Source organism: Hydra viridissima, unplaced genomic scaffold (genome assembly GCF_058129835.1).
Source record: "Hydra viridissima isolate aposymbiotic clone 2 unplaced genomic scaffold, HvirCarnegie_v1 scaffold_16, whole genome shotgun sequence".
NCBI classification, from domain to species: Eukaryota; Metazoa; Cnidaria; class Hydrozoa; order Anthoathecata; family Hydridae; genus Hydra; species Hydra viridissima.
The window spans coordinates 5,750,940-5,775,017 of record NW_028324315.1 but is presented as its reverse complement, the minus strand read 5'-3'; the positions used below and the strand labels follow the sequence as shown (position 1 = coordinate 5,775,017).

At 30.5% G+C, this 24,078-nt stretch overlaps 1 protein-coding gene across 3 annotated transcripts; it reads left to right on the top strand.

Moving 5' to 3' along the window:
• Positions 1–973: 973 nt before the first annotated feature.
• On the top strand, positions 974–8,670 carry LOC149877711 (putative metabotropic glutamate receptor mgl-1). 3 transcript variants are annotated; one of them, XM_090074228.1, is made up of 3 exons: positions 980–1,270; positions 5,886–8,048; positions 8,184–8,670. In XM_090074228.1, exons 1-3 carry the CDS (start codon positions 1,135–1,137, stop codon positions 8,387–8,389), a joined length of 2,505 nt encoding a protein of 834 aa, XP_089930354.1. In that variant the 5' UTR covers positions 980–1,134; the 3' UTR covers positions 8,390–8,670. The 3 variants fall into 3 exon arrangements, with proteins under 3 accessions (XP_089930353.1, XP_089930354.1, XP_089930355.1); XM_090074227.1 differs by having other exon boundaries at positions 974–1,270; positions 5,886–8,670; XM_090074229.1 differs by lacking the exon at positions 980–1,270 and adding an exon at positions 4,162–4,425 and having other exon boundaries at positions 5,886–8,670.
• The last annotated feature ends 15,408 nt before the right edge of the window (positions 8,671–24,078 follow it).

Below are 24,078 nucleotides of genomic sequence, written 5' to 3'. Positions count from 1 at the left end.
CTGACTGTAATAATGTTTACCCATTTTTTTTAGTAAGGACAAAAACTTAAACGAAGATTGTATTTATATATATATATATATATATATATATATATATATATATATATATATATATATATATATATATATATAATTTTGCAGATCTATCCGCAAAAACTTAAACGAAGATTGTATTTTATAAATATATATATATGTATATATATATATATATATATATATATATATATATATATATATATATATATATATATATATATATATATATATATAATTTTGCAGATCTATCCGCGAAAATATCTGAAAGCAAAGCACGCTAGGCTATTTATTTTGCACGATAATTGCTACGTAATAAAAAATAAGGTGGTAAAGAATATGAAAAATGAATGGTAAATATATTAAGTGTTGTTATCTTAATATCTTAATATAAGCAATACCAAATCTATGATTGTGGTTTATTTCCCTATATTTGTGATCTTGTCGAATAAAATTACGATATCTTTAGTGTATCTGGCCTACTTAATTGATTTTTGAAACACTCGGCGCCTTAGAGATTTGTGTGTGCTTCTTGTTTTAGCGTTGAAGGAAATCAAGATTTTTATTGCTTCAGGTTGTTCAGATGTGAAATATACATTTTTTTTTTTCGGGAACTGCATGAAACTTTTTCTCGCAGTATCGCTTACTAAAAAGTTCTATTTTTATTTTAAATGCGAAAAAACATTTTGCGTTCTACTCTCTCTTTGGGTTGGAATTCGCACGTTTTTTCACGAAATTTCATTTTAGTTATAAATAAAGCTTGATATTTTTTTTTATATGTTATAAATACCATTTTTATCAATGCTCAAGAAAAAACGCTTAAATTTTTTACCTCATTTTTTGTGTAGAGTTTTATGTTTTGTTTTTTTTCAAACAACACTAGTTTAACCCCCAGAAAAATACTCTCTTGGTATAAAAGAAGGAGAGACATTTCGGTCGAATCTTTCGAAAAAGAGGACAATAGGAAAATTAGACTGTCGCACGCACGCATGTTCATTTGTTCTTCGTGTTGGAAACTAGCTGGTGCATCTCATTAAGCTAACGTGAAAAGTCAGCAAGGTCCATTTTTTCAGCAACTACACTGTTTTTTTTTATGCTTTTATGGTATTCGAAATAATCATGATGTTAAAAGCAATCACGAAGCAAATTTTGTTTTTCATGCCGTTAATATCAATTATCATTTCAAGTGAATTTCAAGCATCGACTACAACATCAAGCGAATCAAGAGTACTATACGGTATGTTTGCTCTTTCGGTTTTTGATGTCTTGTTCTGTAACTAACTTTAATTTTACATTTGCGTGGATGTTTTTATGATATTTCTTCGCAATATGTAATTTTGTATAAGTAGATAAAGTTTAGCATTTAATTAACAAATAGAATGAAATGGCGCACATGTTCATAAATCAACGCTAACTTCTCGTTATGTATTTGGAATATATGAAAAGGAATTATTGCAAAGGCTTAAAGTTAAAACTGTTCAAACCGAACGGTTTTAACTCAAGCCTTCGCTATAATTCCTTTTCATATATTCCAAATACATAACGAATTCTCTAATTCAAACAATTCCGCGTGATTATAGCCGGGGTCACTCGCATATATCCAATCAGTCAATTATAATTTTACTCTCGTAATATGTAATGCGAATATGGATGATATTCTTACAAAATGGTGGCTCACTTTCCCAAACAACGAGTTTTTAAAATAAAACGTTTTTCTTTTCTTTTTAAAAAAAAGCCGTTTTTTTTTTTAAAAGAAAGGCTCTAATATTCGGATTGATTCGAATTGACTGGGATAACTGAGTTGTCTTTCAGAAAACAAAATTATTCAGATAAATGTGAATGTTTTGCAATATAGTTAGTTTATAGAGTTGCCAAATATCAATTTTCCAGAGAATGCTTTTGCAAAAATGAATATTTAAATAAATTTTAGCCAGTGAAATTTTTTTGAGGTAGCTAACGGATTTTTTTAACATTCGATTCAAATGGAAGTTCATCTGTATCTTGCAACAGTTTTTCTTGAGCTAAAAAAAAAATTATTTTAAACAAGCAATCGTTATATTCTCTCCTGGAAATTTGTTTATATAGAATTCTGTTAATACCCTGACATTGCAATTAATATTTTGAGAAGTTCACGCCTAATGTCTCGTTTTATCTTTTCCTATTTATTTAATTCTACTTCAAAAATAAATTTAATGATTAGAATTTAAGGAATACTCTCCGCTTTTTGTAAATCAATTAAAAGTTACGCTGCGAAAAATCGTGCGAATTTATTTCATTGAATTTGTGTTCTAAATGAAGCTAAAAAACAAATATTTTTGCACTTTATCTTTCAAACTACCGTATATATACTCATGTATTAACCGCAGGTAAAAATTGATATTTTAATATACTTTAAATAAGATTTTAAAATACTTTCACGGTAAAATTACTATTATATGAGCATTTTAATTTTCTGGCTCGTGCATTAACCGCAACCATAATTTTTACCACATAAAAGGGGGTTGAGGTTTTACGGCGTGATCTGAGCGGAAAATAAAGTTTTAATAATTGATGTGTTCGCTTACGCTACTAAATATGCCTTTGCTTTTTTATAGATCGTAATTACCAATTTGTCGCCAATCGTATACTCGTGGTTTTTTTTTTAAAAAAAGCGAGTTATAATTAATACTATCGTGTTCGTTATCGTGTTATCGTATTTATAATTCTGTTTTTGTCTTAAAATTTAGGCATTTTTTTAAATTTATTGGGAACTTCCAGAGTTGATTAAAATTTGAAAATAACTTGGCCTGATAATCATGCTGATTGGCGCCTTTACTGCTTTTGCGCAGCAGGTCAGTTTTAGTCCAGGTAGATATCTCTAAACATTTCTAAGTAACCATTTCAAAAAGTGCAAATTAAAAAAAAAAAAATATTTCCTAGGCAACAACGGTAATAGTGATGAAATAAAAGTTTAATATTCAATTTCTTTTTCAACCTGTACAAAAGCCTACAACTTTATTTCATATTTTGTTATCTCATCCTTGGAACAACTTCCATCCTGAACAATAGATTTGCTCTTATAAGTATTGATTGGTAGCAATTAATTAGATAATTACTGCAAGCATCACTAACATGATAATACGGGTTTTTTTGTTGTTGCGAAAGTGTTTTACATAGTTTATAAATGGTATTGGTACTTAACCTACAATCCAAAACCCTCCTTTTCTTAAAATGCTAAATGAGTTGAACTGCAATAAACTTTTAAAGAAAAAGGATTGAAATCAGTTTTTAAATCTTCTAAATGCTGTAACATCAGCTAAATTCAAAGTCTAAAAATTATTTTTTACTCACAAAAATTTATCTACACCTGTTTTATTATGAAAGTGTTTTAAACACTTCAAGATGCATATTTTGTTTTATAAATAAAATATATATGGTATTGCATATATATATTTAACAATAAAACACAATTAAAAAAAAACTTAAAGAGGAGTTTTACAAAATTTATATAATTACACATCTGACTTTTAAAAGAGATAAAATTTAGATAAGAGAGTTAATAAATATTTATTCATATACCATAGATTTCCCTAATTCCGAACAGTCTCTAATTCCGAATAGCTTTAGTTCACTTATTGTTACATCTTTTATTTTTGTGGGATTTTTAAAAGGAAAACCGATTAATAAATTGGAAGATTAGGGTAATGAGAATATGAAAAAAAATTTTCAAAATATATATTGCTAACATTAAATTTTTTAATTGCAAGTAAAACACTTTTTAAAACCCTGAAAAACCAACAATATAAAACCAACTTAAAAAAAAAGGTAATTTAAATTGCGTACTGTTCGATGTAGAATTTGATGGTGACTATTTATCTGAAAAAAAAAAGTCAAAAATTAGCAATATTTCGTAAGATATCTCAAAAACATTACTTTTCTGCATAATTAAAACGTTTCCCAAATTCCGAACAGATTTTGGAATGTACTTTTTTTTTTTTGCAAAAGTTTTTAGGTGTAAGTAATTAACCGCAATATTTAACAATAGTATTTTAACGACGTTAACTTAGAAACTAATAAACGATTTTAACCTTTTTATTGAATTTCTAAACGTCTTGTTTATCTTAACGTTTGTTAATAAAAAAGAAATGTCAAAGTTTTAAAAAAATGAAGATCGCGAAAGAAAATTTATTACAATTATTACAATACAAAACTAAAATGAACAATGTTTCAGTCTTTGAATTACTCCCACTTCAAAATACGTAAAGGATAAAACTGCACTGCTATATGATGAAAAAGCACTATAAGCTTCCTATTTGATTAATGGGGAAGCATTCGCTAAGGCTGCAACCGACCTGATACTAATAACTGAGATTTCCTCTGGTTAACTGACAGAAACAGGCAGTGACTGTGAAGGTTTTTTTTTTTTTTTTTTTTTTTTAACTGATTACAAAAAAATAATGGAAGACAGGATCTAATAAATAATGCACACTCTGCACCAACACAATGTTATACTTTTACATTAAAATAAAAGTAATTTTAAATTTTAAAAATCTCTTTACCTTACTCTAAGCTAGAGGTCTACACTAGCATAAGTTATTTACTTTTTTAAATTGAATGCCATTTTTTGGGATTTGATATGTACGTTCGGAATTAGGAACACGTGTTTCTAATTCCGAACGAAAACTTTACTTTTTAAATTTAAAAATTAACAATATTTTTATAATAAATATACTTGTTGCTTAATACGGTTCAATTCAGTTTAGATTCCAGTTTATTTAAAAAAACTAACATTAAATTCAAAAAGCTTATTCAACTTTAAGTTCGATTTTGTTCGGAATTTGTGAAATTTTTGGTATTTACATGTACATTTAGAAAATGAAAAAACACTAGGTTAAGATTGAAGTTAGGTCTAACTATTTGTGTAAAAATAATGGGGTGACTTGAAGAATAGATACTTGGTCCTAAGGATAAACACAGAAAACAGGTTTAATTTCCTAGGTTTTTCAGATAGATTGTATGAAATTTAAGTGATTTTACGATGTAAGTAATTATTAGTATATAATTCACATTTATGCCAATGCATATTCTTTTTAAAAAAAGATCAATTCAACCTAAATAAAAAGTTGATAACATTGGTGATTTTAATACAAATCAGGATTATTTGTATCTTTTTTTTCTTAAGTTCATCTGGAAGACACTGATAGTACTTGACTATTTTCCTTGTGGGTAATCATTAATTTTAAATGTAAAGGCGTTATAAGTTTTGAAGATGTTAGTTAACTCAGTTAGCTCTGTTAGCTCAAATTTAAAGTCACATGATCATAAAACATCTTTTGCATATTTAGGACTTTAATTAGATAATTTAATTTAAATTATTTTTCAATTTAAACTTTCTCTTTTCTATAGCAAAAAAATAGATTTTAAAAATTCAGGTTTTCTTGAAAAGTTCTTTTAAAGACCAAAAAATTGCCTTATTTTTGGCATGCAATTGACAACCAATGTGGTTCACTCAACAATTAAGATGGTTCCTGAATGTTTAGCCAGTCTTAAAGTTGATAACTGCCATATTGGTGATACAAACATTTGATTACATTATTTCTGATGTCTAGCAGATCATAAAGTCACTCAAATTCCATAAAATTTATAAGAAATCCTACGAAATTAAAAGCGAGGGGAAAGGAGTGTGCAATTTGTGTGTGTACTTTGACAAATATTTTTGATATATAGATATAATCATTCTGTCTCTAAAATTTCAAAAATGTTAAAATTAGTTAGGATTAAAGTTCCCCTTTCTTCAAAAGTAGAAAAACAAGTTTGTTTTGTGCTCTCTAGCTTATTTCATATATTGCTGTTAAATTATGCTATTTTTTCAGGAAATGAATCTATTCCCATAAATATTATGGTTCCTCACGCTTGGGATGATTTGTTCTATCAGCCACAACTTCTTTATATGGAATCAGTTGTGTATGCAATGGAACAGATAAACTCACGGCCTGATTTTTTATACGGCTACAAAATGGTATTGAAGTACGTATTCACACATGATATTGCTAATATAGATCAACTTGAAGCTGCTAATGTGCTAACTTATGAGGTCATAGGTGGTAGTATGTTACTAGGTATTCCATTGCTCATTGGACCAGATAATAATTTGTTTGGTTCATTAATACCTATCCTGGATAAAAGCTGCCCATTTATAAGCTATGGTGTAACAAGCACAAGGCTGGAAAAGACTGAAAACCTGTTTAAAACTGTGCCATCTGATCACTTTCGGATGAAAGTGTTGTATGATCTTTTGAAACGACTGGGTTGGAACTATCTGAGTGTAGTAAGCTCAGGAAATGTGCTAAGCACTTATGATGCACGTATGTTTTTAAAACAAACAGATAAGTTAAATGTATGTGTGAACGAGTATGTAACACTTGCAAATTCAAGTATATTAAGGAACTTTATCATTAAATGTTATAATGAAGGATTACGAGGTATTGTTGCATTTACTAATCATGATGATTCACTTCTTCTGCTCAAGGAAGTAAGGATGCTAATAAAAGTAAAGGATTTGCCTAGAAGTCCTTTTAAAATAATTTGGTTTTATGGGGCAACAGATTTCCTGTACTTTGCATCACCTCCACTGTCTGACCATCGGCATTTGCTAAATGCACATTCCTTATCAATAGAATTGTCTCATGAAGAAAACATTGAATTCAGGTCATTTGCTAAATCTCGCAACAACCCTAAAAAAGCTTGGCTTGATGAAGAGACCGTAAGGGATCAATATATAAATGTATCTGAGAATTATGTAGAACTAGTTAGGAATTACATTATTCGTCAGGAACGTTGCAGGCTTAAAAAATGCTCAAAATTTCCATATAACTTTGAATGGGTGCCTTCACGCCAACCATACACAGCAAAAGTCCCCGTTAATAATATCATCCATGCTGTCTATGCTGGTGCAATGGCTTTACGTACTTTAATTGAAAAACATTGCAATAAAGATCTCTTTCCTAATCAATCCCAATGCACATTTTCTCTTATGAGTTCACATGTGCATAAAGAGTTGTTGGATGCACTTAATTCTATGTCATATTCAGACAAAACAATCTTGTATACTGTGCCCTGGGACAAGTATACTCAACCTAGAAAAATTAGCTATGACCTTATATACCACAGTTATGATGGCAAAACTTTCAATTCTACACAAGTAGGTTTGTGGTCAATATATCGTAGTAACCTTTCATTAAGTAATGAAGAATTTCTTGAGCTGTTTGAGGGGAATTTGACTTTTGATAGTAATAAAACTTGGTTGGACTTTAATTTTGCTCCAATTTGTAACGAACCTTGCAGCTTAGGCTACATCTCACAAAGCTGGAAGACCAAAGCTGAAAGATGTTGTTGGAATTGTATAAAATGTCCTAACAATAACATTGTTATTAATAACACTTGTGTCATGTGCAAATCAGGTTCTGAAAAAGCTGACCTGCAAACAATGAATTGTTCAAAGTTACCAAAATGGAACATTAGTTTTATTACTTTTCCAAGACAGTTAGTCGTTCTAACAATACTTATCTTACTTGGGTTCTTATTGGATTTATTTTGTGTTGTGATTGTTTTACGCTGTTCTGACTATCCAATTTTTGAATCAAGTTGGTATGAGTTGTGGTTCATTTACCTTGTTGGTGTTGTTTTTCAAAGAATATCAGCTGTGTTGTTTGTGATTCCTGCAACATCCTACATTTGCGTGTTGCGAAATTTTTTTTCTCAAAGTGGCATAAACATCTGTTTTTCAACTTTGGTTTCAAAAATATGTGCAACGCCTCTTCTAGTGCAAACAAATACTTATTCGTCAAGAAAACAAATCGTCACAATCGTCTTGCTTTTCTCCCTTATACCCGTTATTGCTTTCAACTGTATTCTTATGCAAACGTCTCCACTATATATTAGTGTAACCGAGATGGCAACAAGACAAGATATGTTTTCAACCGACGTATGTGAGTCAACAGACAATATCAATTACTCTTTAATTGGCAATTTTCCAGGTATTATATACATGATTGCTATATTATTTGCATTGCGACAACATAGAAATCTATTACATCTAAATTATTATGAAGGTTTGAGTTATCTATGTATGACAACATCGATATTTCTGTTTTTTGTCATTTTTATTGGAGTTCACGTGAAGTTGACCACATATAACAAAGATTTATTGGCTTCAACTTTTAATCTTTTAACAAGCTACTCGTTTCTCTTGGGTGTGTTTGCTCAAAAGCTGTTGTTCTGCTATAGAAACAATAATGGAGTAAACATAGATCATTCAGAAGTTCGAATGTCAGGGGAAAGAATAGAATTTAGGCTTCGAAGAATAGTTACTCGTTGATTTTGTTTTATTTTTTTTTCTTGTTTTGTTGTTGTACTTCTTTTTTGTTTTGTTCTGTTTCCTTTTTGTTTTGTTTTGTCTCATTTTTGTTTTGTTTTCTTTCATTGTTGTGTTTTTGTTTCCTTTTTTGTTTCATTTTCTTGACTCGTTTTGTTTGTTTTGTTTCTTTTTTTGTGTTTCATTTTTTTATTCTGTTTCATTTTGTTTGGTTATATTTTGTTTAGTTACATTTTGTTTGGTTTTTGTAAATACGAAGAAAAAACAACGGAGATCCTTTTTTTGAAGTTTTTTTCTACCTGTGTTACATACCTACAGTTACATCTAGCTTGTTTGTCTGGCTTCACTGCTTAGCTACAATATTGAAAAAAATGATCACATTCATTTCCAGGCTACTTTGAAATGCCAGACAAGCCAAGCTAACAAGTCGAACAAAAAATATTTTGTCGAAGGAATTTAAAGTTTCGTTTTGGTTCTCAGTTATTTCCGTAACCTTAAATATGAACTTAAGGCTACATCAAAGCTGACAGTGATGACAAGTGAGGACACGGCAGCAGGCGAGCTGTTGTGAGAAATGATTTGCTTCTATACTACTAAGGGGTACCCCCCTCTGGTTTTAAATCTAAGTATTTTTACAAAACTTAAATATTAATAACATGCTTAAATTAAGAATAATGCACTAATTTTTTTTCTGAAAATTCATATTGTTGCCATACTAACCACTAAATACCCCTAAAATGACCAAAAAATGACTTTACGCCGGCCTAAATACAAAGAAATTGGCTCATTTCCACCTTTCCATATTGAACCATAATGTTATAAGGCAGGGCCTGCGTCCACTAATTGCTATTCTGAGAAAAACGATTAAAATAAAAACTTTAAATACAGAAATTTTTATTCATAAAAAAGGTAAAAAAAATTTTCAAAATCCACCAGGTAAATACAAGTCATCTTATTCAACTATTTTGTCATTTTTTTTCAACTTTTTGGCACGTAATATTTGCTGTCTTGACTTATCAGGGTTTAACTTTTTTATGCCTGCATATCCATGGCCTAATAGTGGCATGCAATAAATTATTTGCTTATTAATATCAAATCCTTTTTATTATTATTGTTGATAGAGGTAGAACTAATTAAGATGCAATCTTTTTTTTTGACACTTAAGATGTAACAAGGAAGATAAACCATGTTGTTTATTATATCTCTCATCTAATGAGAGCGTGGGACTACCACATTTGGACACAGAAAAGAACTAAAAACAGAAACTAAAACAGCAACATCAATAATATGATAAACAGATATACAAGATTTTAAAATAAGTATATCTTCTTCAACCTTTCGAGACGAAGCTGACAAATAAAGTGAGTTTTCATTATTTTTTTACAAAACACAAGTGCTGTTAGCATCATTTAAGTTAATTGTTGGCCACTCAATACTAACATTATCAGAAACACTATCAATGTTCACAGATTTACTAAGATGTCCCATAAATCTTTTCTTTTTACGGTAAGTTTGTGCAAGTTGCTTCACTCGACAATCTTTTCCCATTTTCACTAACAAAACTAAGCTGATAAAATAACAATAAAACCACTGATCTCAAAATATATTTTGAGATCAGTGAATAAAACCGATTTAAATTGTCGTACTTAGGGCCTGTTTATATGGAAAGCGGGCTGGCTCGTTTGCCGAGCCAGCCCGTTTGCCGAGATATCGACGTCATCAATATTTTAACTTAATTTTATTTTGCGTTTATATGAATAAACGAGCTAGCCCGGATAGCGAGATCTCACTGTTTTTTGCCGAGATCTCGGCAAACGGGCTGGTTATTTTCTTAAAAAAATTTGTACGCATGCGTACAAATTCTTGCATTTTTTAAATTTGAAAGCTTCCGCGTAAAATAATAAATTTAATAATAAAACTGGCAACTTCCGTCTACTTAAAATTTTAGTTGTTTTGCTTTTATAATTTACCAAAGATCCAGTATCTTTAAAGTAATATAAAGTAATAGCTACTTTTTTTATCTGTTATAACACAATTAGGCTTTTAAGAAGCATTATTTGTATTAGAATACCAGTTAAACATATTGTTAAAATGCAATGTGTTTTTTTTTCGCTAGCCGCCATCTTTAAAGTTATTTTTTAACCGATAAAGAGGCCAGCCCTGCTAGAAAAAGCTGAAACGCTGAACTCCAAAGTAACATCTTACTATAAGCTCTAAGTTTCGTTCTATAAAGTACCATTAGTTTTGATAACAATTGACACTACGATCAAAATACCACTACCAATCCGGTAAGAAATTATCTAGAAGTGTCTGCAATTTTTTTTTTTTTTTTTCTATGTAATAGCATAAACAAATATCTAGTAAAATAATACAAGTTCTAATAAATCCATAATTGTTTATTCTATTAAAATCCTAATGAATCGCAAAAAATCAATGAATCGCGGTTTTTTCGAATGTTGGAAATCAGATGCGTGGCGCTTTAAGGTGGAAGTATGGTCAAAATTCTAAAATCATTTATTTTAACCAAAAAATATTGATTTTTTCAGACAATATTAAAAAACTGCATAACACTTTTAAAAAAAAAATTAAAATTTCTTTTTTGGACCCATTTTTTGAGTCACGAAACCTAAAAAAGTCAAAAAGCGCTGCGATAAATATTGAGGCAATGGTAGATACTATAAAACTCAAACTTTTAGTGTTTACTTGTAATATATCAAAGAACTCATGGAAACAAAATTATAAAGTTAGCTTAAAGCATTAAGGATATACAGCATATACAACTAATAGGCCAAAATTTACCCCAAAATTTACCCCAAACAGCAATGTTCAAAAAATATACTGCTTCAATGAGTTCATCATATATGTTATTATAACTAACAAAATTTTAAAGAATCATAACAAGTGGTTCCCAAGTTTATCGCAGCGTGCTAAAAAAAGCCATTCTGAGAAATCAGCAATTTAATACAATTAACATTGAAAAAAACAAGTTAAAATATCAAATAAGCTCTTATTTTGTTTCTAAAGATTTTTAATAACTCCTTAATGTATTAGCAGTAGCAAGCTAAGTTTTTCATGAGTTTTATTTAACTTTTTAAGTACCATACAAAAGTTAATACCATAAGCTATTCCTTCTCTTTCTTCATCTTAATCACTATAACCTTTTGGTTTTGCACTAATTTCTTTTAGACGTTGCTTTACCACATCAGTAAATTTTTATGCTATATTTTTTTAATTTTTTGACTATCTCTTTGATTACAAAATGTAATACAGTTTTTACCATGATTAATACCAAGCTCTAAATAACCATTTAACATACCAGCTAATCCTTCATTGAAATTTCTTGTATCAACTGCAATAACAGTTACTATATCATTTAAAGAGTTATGTCCTCGTTTTTGCCATGTGCCATCACAAGAAACAGATATATCTGAAATTCCAGTATCATCTCTTACTTTAAACTCAAGAGTTGTATTGATCATCGATTGTGTTGCAGTATATTTGTATAACAGCTATATTTCATTTTAAACATCATTACTTTTTGAAGTGGAAGTGGTAAGTTTAAAAAACCAAAAAGCTTAAACTTATATCAATAGATTTCTCAGAAGTTTTACTTGAAACTTTTTTACTGGTATAGAACTTCGTATTCCATAAACACTCAGTGCAACTCGATAGCAACAAAGAATTTAAACCTTTTTTTTTTTATGATCTATATTCATGTTGATAAACTTGCTCTCACAGTCAGGGCATGTTCCTGCCGTTGATGCTGTAAATTTAGATAAAACTCTTAAAGCATTTCTCTCAATTAATGGCAATTCTTTGCTCACAAAAATATCTTCATTTTGGTAAAAGAATTGGCAAACTTGATTTTCTAGAAGTGTTTTTTTTTTTTAAACACTCTGTAGGCACCAAATTTTCTTCCCCTCAAAGCATCAGTTTTCATATTGAGCAATTAGAAATAATATATCTATTTTAATCTATATAAAATAACTTAAAAAACAGTAATAAATGATTATATTCAGGCTACATATTCAACATCAATAACTGAAACAGATAACATTTGTTTTTAAGTCGCTTTACAAATATGACAAAAAATAAAGTGATATCAGCATATATAAATGTTGGTTTTATAATTTTTAAGGCAAAATAGAAGCCAAATATCACATGATATTTTCTAAAAACTTACAATAGAAAATACTTGCCTTAGGCAGTTCAATAAGAATCAATACAAGATGTTTACCTTGTTGCTATGCCGTTGCTAAGGAGCAATACTTCATAGTACTTTTTTTTTAATGAAAAATAGAAGGCTTTATATAAATTGTATTGGACATTAAATAACTCTATCATTTTCAGCATGATTGAAAGTCCAAAGAAAAGTTATTTTCAAAAAATGAAAAATTTTGATGTTTTTGACCATACTACCACCTTAAAATTGAACTATTGTCTAACATTTTAATATCCCATCTTCCTCGATACCGTTCTTCCACGTGAACTTAATGTGAAGAAGAGGGGATACAATCAATTACAATGCACCGGTTGTGCAGCTATAACATTCCGTTCTCCTACTTTCAGTTTAGTTCCCAGTGGCCGATCTTTCTTAATCCAATGATTTGCTTTACCTCTGCCATCTCAGAACAAAAGAAACATGGATATTTGGTAAAGCCAGGTAATTTTCTAGCGATGCGTTTACCACCCACATGTGAATCATGGTGATTGTTATTGATTTGTCTTGCAGCGTCGAACTTCTCTTTAAAATTTGTGGGATAGTTGATGGGAACCATCTTCTCTTTAAGAACTCGTCAGGTTAGAATTATTTTGTTCTATCTCCAATTTTAAACGTTGGGAGAAAATGAATTGTTGATTTTACTAGGTAATGATTACTTTTAAAATACATTTTATTTTTAAATTTATTTTTCTAAATAGTTTCTTTAGATATAAATTATTTGAAGAATAAGTTATTATCTCTTAAAAAAGCAACAATAAAATTTGAAGTAATTTTTACTTATAGAAAAATTCAAAAACTTTCTTTCAACGTTTAAAATGGGAGATAGAACAAAATAATTCTAACCTGACGAATTGTGGAATGGCTGATGGAAACCACCGCATAAACAGTGTAATACAGTGGAACTCGTTTTAGGTTTCGTTTAGAGCAAGCAGTAAATAAACTTCCAGTTAGTGTGATTAGGGTGGTCCTTATTCATTACAAAAAAAATTTTCTTCAGTTTTCTGACGGGGCACCCCCTTCAATGGTTGACGTTTATGAAAAAAAAAATTGTACTGAAAATTTTATTTGAAAAAAATACATTTTAGGGGTCTCTACCGCAGAGTTTATATCTATAAAAGTGCCCACAGAAGGCTCATATGCTCAGTATTCTACAATATGATTGATTAGGACAAATATGATCACAGAGCACAGCATTGCTTTATTGAAGCACATTTAAACAACTGTTACAGTGTTACATATTGTAATTATTATTGTCCTTCTGTGTTAAGACTGTCAAAGTGACAAAAACCGTCCAGTTAGTCCATTGCCAGGGTATTCTTCGCTCGATCAGGAAATCGCTGGCGGTACTTCTTTACAATTAAGAGAAGGCACTGTTTCTGCTCCTCATCGTTTGTGTGCAGCTTGTTGTATTCGTCCATTAAGGCAACTCCACGTTCTGCTATGTCATTCACAACTCTCATACTACTGACAGTGTTCTTCGCCAACTGATAGTCAGCATCTGCAGACCAGAGCTTCACATCTTTGTTGAGGAAAGTTGACGGTAGACCAGTGATGGTCAAGAATCTACGACTGCTCTCGGTGACAAAGTCTTCCAAGTTCTTGGAGCTCACCAGCGTAGGATCAACAGTGATCCTCTTCAAAGGATATTCTGCACCCGGTGCTTGCAGGGCACTGACCATCAGACGTTTAGTGTCATCGGAGACTTCGTCATCAAAGAAAGCCAATGCAATCAGTTCTTCTGACAAGTACCACAAATGTCCTAAAATTTTCTTCATTGCGATCTGAGAGACTGCTTGATTCTGTGCCTTGTATTTGTTGATCTCCTTGATAAGCTCGAGATCAACACGAGGCGAAGATGGCGCTGACGGCGCTCTAAACCAGGCCTTGACATACAGAGTGACTGTGAATAGACACACGTCTGCTATTCCCTTCTCTTCTTTCTTTGTCATCTTGAACTGGCTTCTCAGCATCCATATTTTCAATGAATAAATAGCCTTGGCCATCCATCTGGCTCGATGCAGTCCTGCCGGAGCTTTGAATGAGCATCCTTGAGATGGAACGCCTCCCAGAAACATTATTGTCAGCTCTAGCAGTTCGCGATAATCATCACGAGTCTGAAACTGTTGCAGTTGGTTTTCAGCAAATGCAATAATTTCATTTGCAACACTGGAAACGGCACTGTGCACGATGTCATTCGAACTAGATGCCTGAAAGTTTGACCGGTCAATGATTTCCCAACTGCTTTGAAACCTTTTAAAAATCATAATGTCTGGACCCTTTGAAGGGCCAAGAGAAAGAGTAACCGTTGCCTCTAAGACTATTTCTAAAATGTGATGACGGCAAGCAAACCAGAGCAAATCTTTGTCAAACTTCTGCTCCAGTAGGATGCAAGCACCATTTCTTGGACCACTATTGACGGAAGTAGTGTCGAAGCACACACACTTGACTTTATCAGCTATGCCCCACGCTACAGTTACATCATAAACAGCTGTTGCTGCAGCTTCTCCAGTTCCAGATGGCAGCTTCGGTACACAAAGAAGTTGGTCAACTCCTAGTCCAGACACGAGGATTGGGAGCCGGTCCACAATTTTTTTGCTACTGATATCTTCCAGCAATTTCCCATCCCAGTGTATTGTTAGTGGAACTGTTGGCTTGAATTCTGCTTTCAAGTTCTCTGCCATTCTCTGCCTACATTTCATCCTTTCTCTTCGAATGGACGATCGATTGATATTAAACTCTGCTGGGTCATGACCGAGGTGCTGCAGTGCTGGAGTCAGGACTAGTGCAGCATTTCTATCACTGACCTTTGCCATATCCAGACATACTGCTAACTTGTCATTCAGTATTTTGTGTGTGCCACGTTTACGTTTAGTTCTCTTTGAAGTTGTGGTTGATGATGGCTCACCAAATGCTTCATTATCATTACCAGACTCCTGTTCGCTTTCGGAATTCTAAAGAATAGCTTTCTCCTCTCTGGCCACTCTGTCCTGTTCTTCTCTCTCTTTTCTTCTCTTGAAGTTTTCTTCTCTACTGTGAACATCTCTTTCTCTTTTGGCCATGGCTTTGTCAACACTTCCCATCTTACCACGTCGTCCCGCCTCACGCTGAGCTAACAGGAACTCCCTGTCCTCCTGCATGCTAATCATCTTCATGGCGTCCGCATGAGCAATGTCAAAAAGGCTCTCTAAGCCATCCTTCCGTTCTTCTTCCTTCTTCAGTAGACTTTCAGAGCGCTTTGCTTTATTTTCCTTATTTTTCTTCAGTTTGTCATATTCATGGAACAGACATTCAACTTTTTCAACAACGTGTTTCTTCAACCGTGTCGGGATGCGGGCTTTAGCCCACACTTCAAGAACGTCATTAGTTGTTGAATGTGATACTTCACGAACGGTCTGTTTGGTGGCCTCTTTGTAATAGAAGAAAAGTGCCATGACTTCCTTCTTTGACGGTAACTTTGTAGAGCTGAGAATTTCAGACATTTGGCCTATCAGCCACAACTCAGTTTCTCGTCTTGTAGTTGGTTTCGAAGTCCTACAGCAAGCATTGGCCATCTCCCTTAAAATAATAAATTTTATTTGTTACCATCCAATTTAATTATTCAAATTATATATAATTTCTAACAAAAACTTATAGAGCTCAGAAAACTAACTGACAAAATTTATGTTATGCAATATAAATAAACAACAATGACATATGAAAACTCTGACAAGGTCTAAAACCAATAAATAAAATACACAATTATGTGCATAAATGAAAAGTCAAGTTCGATACTATGGCACTCAGGCAATTGATATTAATTAACAATTTAAAATGGATTTAGCACAGCGGATCGGTCATTCTGTCTGTTTTATAATAATTTATTGTTAAATCAATATAATTTGGCAAATTAATATTTAAGCAAAAATAAACAAAGAAAACACACACTTTTGATCCAGTATCCACTAGGTCAGTTGTTACGGAAGTTTCCCTGAGAGAGTCAGTAGTCACTAATTCAGATTCATCAAATCGTCAGCTCGGAATACAAGTGTCGTATTCGACATTTTTGAAAAAAATGACTTATATATGCGAACTATCTATTTTTTGTGGACTTATTTTAGAAAAAATTATCCGATAGCTCAATTAAATTTTTTTCCAATATAGTTCAGTAGATCATTTGTCGTAAATGAACTTTTTATACGAGACGCTCGAGGTACATTTGTTGTAGTTAGCGTAGACCAATAGTAGCCTTCTATTTGCTCACGTGACTTTAGATTTAACTACGTATATTCCGTTCATTTGTTTACTTTTAACATGTGTTTTTTGTAAATAAAAAGTGATACATCCCATTTGTTTTTTTTTTCTTTGAATTGAATCGAAATGTTCAGTAAATAAAAATTATTACTCGTAATTAAAAGAACTAAACAGTATTTATAAATATATCGTTTGTTTGTAAAGATAAGTAACAAATATGGAATATTTCATAACAAATTTGGAGTATTTTATGGCTTCTGATGCTGATAATCCGATACCAACAGTATTGGAGCTAAACCAGCAAATGGAGGAAGAAACTCCTGGATATGTAGCGGAAGGTCCTACTTATTCATCTTTTTCTACTATAATTTCTCCTAGCAAAGAAAAGCAAATATATAATACTTGTGTACAAAGATTTCATTACAATACGTCTTGTGTTCAAATAATTTTAAAGAGATCATTATTTTTACATTCTAAATAAGCTCTTGAAATTTCTTTCATTATTACCTTTTATTTATTTTTACATCAACTGTATTTATGCATTGTTTTTTTTATAATACTCTAAGTTACTTTTTTAATAACAATAATTTTTCTATTTTTAAAAAGCAGTTTGATAAATAGTTTCCAATACAATAGATTTACAGCCCTCCTACCTTATTCAAGTTACTGTCATCTATTGAAAAAACTTCTGGAGTAGAATTGAAAGTCATACAAATGTACAAAGATGACATCAAAAACTTCAAACTTGCTTCAAAGTCTTTATATTTCCATAAAGTGCCTTTTGCATAGGTAAAACTAATGTGTCATGAAAAACATCTACCTTTTCATATTAAATTAAAAAAATCGTTCTTTGGTCAGTTAATTGAAGAAAGATTGGTAAAAGGTACCCCTCAGAGAAAAAATAAGCAGAAAGTTAAAGTTCTGAAAGAATTTCCTCCATTAAAAAATGATTCAACACGTTTTTTGCTCTCAGATAAAAAAATTAAATGACCTTGAGTCAAATATTTTGTTGCCGATGATCTTGAATTTTATAATACTCTTTTTAAGTCACAAAGCCTGAACAATTAAATATATCACTTTGTAAAATGTTTTAATAAACATTCTATATATTTATTTCTTTATTATAAAAAAAAGGTACAATAATGAAAAATGTTTGTTTTTTATATTTAAGGTTTAACTTATTTATATCATTTTTCACAGACAAATTAAAAGATATGTGTGATAAATTAGTTATTTTATTTTTAATTATTCAAAAATAAATGATGTTAATAAAAATTGCTTAATGTAAAAAAAGAAAAAATTGTGAATATTTAGTTATTTATAAATTGAGTAAGTGAAACCTTACATCATACTCAATTTGTCAATAAGTATATTTGTATAAGAAGCTTATTAATTTTTATATAAGAAGCTTGAAGATTGAAAACTGTATATTTCTGTATATAATGTCGATAAATTGGTTACCGGGAATGAATTAAAGAAAAAAAATGCGAGAGACAGTCAAACTAAAATTATATTAATGCTATAAGTCATTGTTTGTTACAACATAAGTAATTTAACCTTAATTCACCTACTATCAAATTAATTGCATCTATGACAATTGTATTCCGACAAAATGTTCTGATTTCGAAATACATTTGTCGTATTTGAAAAATCGTGCTCAAAGTTACAGGGGAAGTTTTTTTTTGTTTGTTTTTTTGACAATTTAAACAAAAACTTATATTGATTTTAGTCAACTTTGTTAAATTTCAACTTGTAATTAAATTTACATAAAGAGTTTTTGTACTTTAAACTTTAAATGCAAAATTCTCAATTTAAACACAGTGTCGTATACGACACTTGTATTCCGAGCTGACGAAATATTATTGTTATATTGAGTGTCTGTCAGTGTCTGATTACAAATGGCTGACTGCTGGTGAAATGCATTCTGGATAATTTAACAATAAATAAGTAACATCATATTGATAAATTATGCAGGCGGTATAGTGTGCAGTGAAAGAGTTCACCAGCATAACAACTAGTGACATGCAGCCACGGAACCCCACATGATACTTCACTATTATATATGTGGTAGGGACCTCTAAATGTTTTCAGATTTAGCTGATTTTTTTTGTGAATTTTTTATGCATGCATATAAACAAAATTCAAGGGTGCCCTGTACAAAAATCAAACTTTGAAAATTAAGGACCACCCTAAGTGTGATGTTCTAATTCAGCGTCCAAAAATTTCTCAGCAGCAACTCTTACATTTCCGGGAGCAAAATATGTCTTTACCACAGTTATTCTTAAAAAAAAAGAATCTTTTTTATAAAGTAATTAACACCAACAGCAATAAAATCGCTAATAAATTTAGAATAACATAATTAAAATAATTAATAAACATAATTAAAAAGATTTAAAAAACAATGAAAAAACATAAAAATACTCCTTAGGCTGTATATTTAAATTCTATTTTTAACTTGTTTATTTTGTTTATAGTTTATTGAAATTTTCGTCTGGTTTTCTCTCAGCAAATACTTTTGAGTTTTTGTTAATGAAATTTTTAGTAAAATAATTACAATTACTTTAATAAAGATAAACCTTATATAATAATAGTATATATTCTCCAAAACGTGTGAAGAGTGAGATTTTGTAAGCCGCAGCTTTGACCTTTCGGCGCGAGTGAACAAACTTGACGAGTTCTCAAGTTCTAAGCATTACTTCACCGATACTTTATAAAACACACCTGTCCAAAATTGGAAATAATTACTCCGAAGCTTACCGAAAAAACCCTTTGGAGGGTTTCTACATACATTCCTGATAAGAAAAATCAAAAAACTGAAATCCTTCATGACCGTCCGAGCAAGAAGTTTGAAAGAATAATCCAGGCCACATAATAAAACTGTTGTTGGATGTATTAAACTATGAGTTTTATCTTTAGAAATGATCAACAATAAATGATAAATCCAGTGAAATGTTTTAAAAGCATCAAATTAAAAGGAATAAATAATATGGTTTAATAAAATAAAGCTAAAAATTTTCTTGAAAACTAAAAAATGTTCACACTTTTCTATGGATTGGTATATTTCTATTTATTCTTTGAACTCATAACAAATATGTTACAAAACAAAACAATTTCTTCAAAATTTCAGTATTAATGAAAGAGAAAAACAAAAATCACACAAAAATGTAGAAAGTTTTCTTTACTTGGCTTGTATTACATGCGCTTGCTGTTAAAATCTACAATGCAACTAAGCAGCTGTTCTGAATAGAAGGACCTCTTGCCTGTTCACTGAAGAAAGAAAATAGCATGTAGTTTTGGTGTGACACTTCCTTTTGTCAGTGAGAGGTAGCCAGTTGAAACTGCTCAATTTTTTTGAAGTAGTTTGAACCCAGATAATTTCCAAAACATGCTCTAACAACTGCATCAAATTTTCTCAGTGTGTCAATGAATGGAATTACATGAAAAACGGAATCATCCTCTGCTTGTCTCTGAAAAACGTCGACATTTTTGAGGAGTTTGCGGCATTCATCACCAACAAACTCCCCTCCATGAAAAGGCTGTTCTTTGATGTGAAGAGCTTTTGGGCATTCTTTTGCTTTTGGCCAGAAGTCCTTAAGTATCTTAAACAGATGATTTACTACACCAAGAAGAAGATGGTATGAGGTGGTATGATATCAATAACAAGAGAATTGCCAGAAAAATCCCATAGGGGCTCAAGTCAAAAGGTTCAGAGAGTATAAGAGATTATTGTTTTCAAATTTTCATAGTTTTTTGGTACATCCTCTGTGACAGCAATAAGAAGTTGAGACCTCACTCCACTATCTTTGGCTGTCCAGGATGTTAATGCCTTTTTTTCTGGTAGAGCTTGACTTGAGTTATCATTCCATTTTCTTGAATTCCAAGGCTGACTTTGAGGAAACCATTACCACCATAAATTCCAAGCTTCTGTTCTTTGTACACTTGTCTTTTTAGCAAAAAATTGAGAAAAGTGAAGAGTTGCAAGATTTTTGCAGTGAACCACAATTTGCTGCCTTGATTGAGACTTATCATGAACCACAATTATGTCTGTGTGAGTGAAATGTTCATAGTTTTGTACTAATTTTGTGAAACTTTACGCTAGAAATTGAGGCTCAACAATTCTCGCTTTTGTGACATGATTTAATGTTGAAGCCAGTTTTTTGATGTTAGAATTAGATAGACCAGTGTTTATCTGAATGTTTGGGCTCAAGATCTTGGGCTTTTAGAACCACTTCATCACTAGATAAATTATCTTTAGGTTTATATTATATGCAGAGGTTCAGGTTTGATTTAAAAGGATAATATTTGCTAAGGATTAGTTTTATTGTCAAAAATGTAGATTTAGATTCCTTTCTGATAAAAGGTTTGCTAGTCCTAGTTACTTGGAAAAATTAGCAAAGGTCACCCACCACCACTTTGTGCAATTCATATGGTTCCATGAGGTAAGGCTTCTTTTGAAGAAATGACTGCTGAAGCAATCTGTTCACTGACTTTGGAGTCTTTTGAAGCTAATGTCCTAATATTTTGTCTGAATGTAAACTGATTGCATTGATAAGATACCCCCTTCCAATTAAGGAGAGGCAATTTGAGCATCTTCTTTGCCCCTGGGATGACAAAGGCTAATTTGGAAAATCAAGTGGATGCTTATGCAATTCTTTCAGGTGTCCAATTTTACAGATGAGGCAGTCACAGTGCTGCCCTCTTGTCTCTGGCCAAGGCATAATAGTTGAGAAATCAAAAAATGAAGGGACAGAGACTTTCTCGCCATTTTTCTTTTTTCTCAGAATCAGTCTGCAAGAATCACACATTCCAAGTGGGACTCGTGTGTCAGAAAAGTCAATATCATCAGGAATCAGACTCTTTACTTGTTCTACTAGAAAATTTGTTAGCTCTCTAGAACATTTCTTCATACAGAGGAAACTGACTTTCGACAGACTTCATGATATCTTGCTGAGTTTGGTATTTTTGCGCTGTGCATCAAGCGAATCAAAACAAAACTAATTGCAATCCACTTTCCCGTAATTTGTATAAAGATGCCAATATTTTATTAGGGATTTTTTAGAAATACATTATTTTACAAAATTTTTGAAAAATATATTTGCTCAATTTTTGGGCAAAAATATATTTTTAAAATTGAAATTTCTTGCTCAGACGGTTTTTCTCGGAACGACTTCAATTTTTCTTATCAGGAATATATGTAGATTAATCTCTCCAAAGGGTCTTTTCGGGAAGCTTCGGAGTAATTATTTCCTATTTTGGACAGGTGTGAAACGAAAAGTCTTTCGAAGCAACATAGCAGTACCAGCAACCTTAATTGAAAAATGTCAACGAGAAGCCGTTTTGCTATTTAACCATCCAAATTAACTAATATCCCAGCCGGCACAAATAAATCTAAGAGGTCTTTAAGAGGTTTTTTTTGGTCTTTAAAACGTCTCTCTAGACGTCAAAAACATGGGACGGTAAGACGCATTTTTAAAGATACCTGAAAAAGGTCTTTTTACTGCGTCTTTTAGACCTCTTTTTCGAAGCTTAACTTAAACGCTTTCCTTTACGAGCTTTTTTTTTATAACCACTATCAACTCAATATTATGGAAAGAGATTTAACAATAAATTTTATCATTAATTTTTCTTCAATAATATCAAGTTAATAATAGTTAATGCCTAGGATTATTATATAAGAACTGTGCGTTAAGAAATATTTGGAGCAAATTAAGAAATCCAAATTAAGAAATATAAGCTTAGAAATAGTACTTACACACTCATCATTTTGAATAATAGCAAAACACATCTTTTTTTATGTCATACATATATTTGCAAAATACAAATAGCTTACTCCCACGATCCATATCATTATTTAAAGAGAAATACATTATTATAATTATGCATTATTTGTAGATAAAGAAGACTAACACAGGACTACATTTATACTTATATCAGTTAAATTATAGAGTTTCATAAATAAAACTGTTAAAGTAGAAATATAAAAGTACAAATATTAAACATAAATATTTTAAAGTTTGAAAAGAAATACTTATTTACTTTTATCCTACAAACAGAGTAGCTACATTATCCTACAATATAATAGCTACAGTATCCTACAAATAGAATAGCATATACAAGTCATTAAAATGTTAGGAGTGTCTAATTCATACCAAACTTCGTAACGTAATGCGTTCTAACAGTTCGTAAGTTCTTTTTGAACTGGTGAATTCTTTACCTTAACTATTGTTCGAACTTATTGATCGAACTTGCAATTTTTTGATCTAGGAAATTTTGACAGCATCTGTAAAATACATAAACATTAAATAGATAAAAAACAACAAATTTTAAAGATAATAAATAATCACAAGACTGAATAATAAAAAGCATTCAAAAATACAATAAAAACAACAAATAACAACAACATTAACAATTAAAAAAGTATAAAAAAATAATTTAAAGAAATGTATTGTTTGAAGTTTCTTTTTTAGCATGGGTGAAGGGAGGGAGAAGGAGGAAGGGAAGGAGAAGGAGGAAGAGAAGGAGGAGGGGATAATCTTGACGAGAGGGATTATTGATTTAAATGAGGAGTTGAAACCAGCATCTTTATGGTTGAAAAACAAACAAAAAAAAAAAAACAGCATCTGTAGATGTGAATAAAATAACAGAAAAAAAAAAGGTTGTTGTTTTAGTTGTTCTTCTGTATTATATTTAGTTGTTCTTTTGTATTATTATTGTATATATAAACATATAAATACAATAATAATACAGAAGAACAACTAAAAATAATACAGAAGTACAACTAAAAATAATACAGAAGAACAACTAAAAATAATACAGAAGATTAACTAAAAATAATTTTAAAAAATTTAGAAGAATCAAAAGAAAATTAAAACCTTTAAAAATATAATTAAATCAACAAACAATGAGAATTATATTAATAGCAAGAACTTTAAAATGCAATATAAGTTATAAACAACAATAAAAAGTAATACAAAAATTTTTAAAATATCCTAAAAATAATAAACAATAACAATAATAATAATAACAATAATAATAATAATAATAATAATAATAATAATAATAATAATAATAATAATAATAATAATAATAATAATAATAATAATAATAATAATAATAATAATAATAATAATAATAATAATAATAATAATAATAATAATAATAATAATAATAATAATAATAATAATAATAATAATAATAATAATAATAATAATAATAATAATAATAATAATAATAATAATAA

What these genes read in the sequence shown, in the direction of transcription:
- LOC149877711 (XM_090074227.1), top strand. Translation starts at nt 1,135, where the DNA reads ATGGTATTCGAAATAATCATGATGTTAAAAGCAATCACGAAGCAAATT. An exon ending in CGAATCAAGAGTACTATACG is followed by an intron (nt 1,271 to 5,885) that starts GTATGTTTGCTC and finishes CTATTTTTTCAG; the next exon opens with GAAATGAATCTATTCCCATA.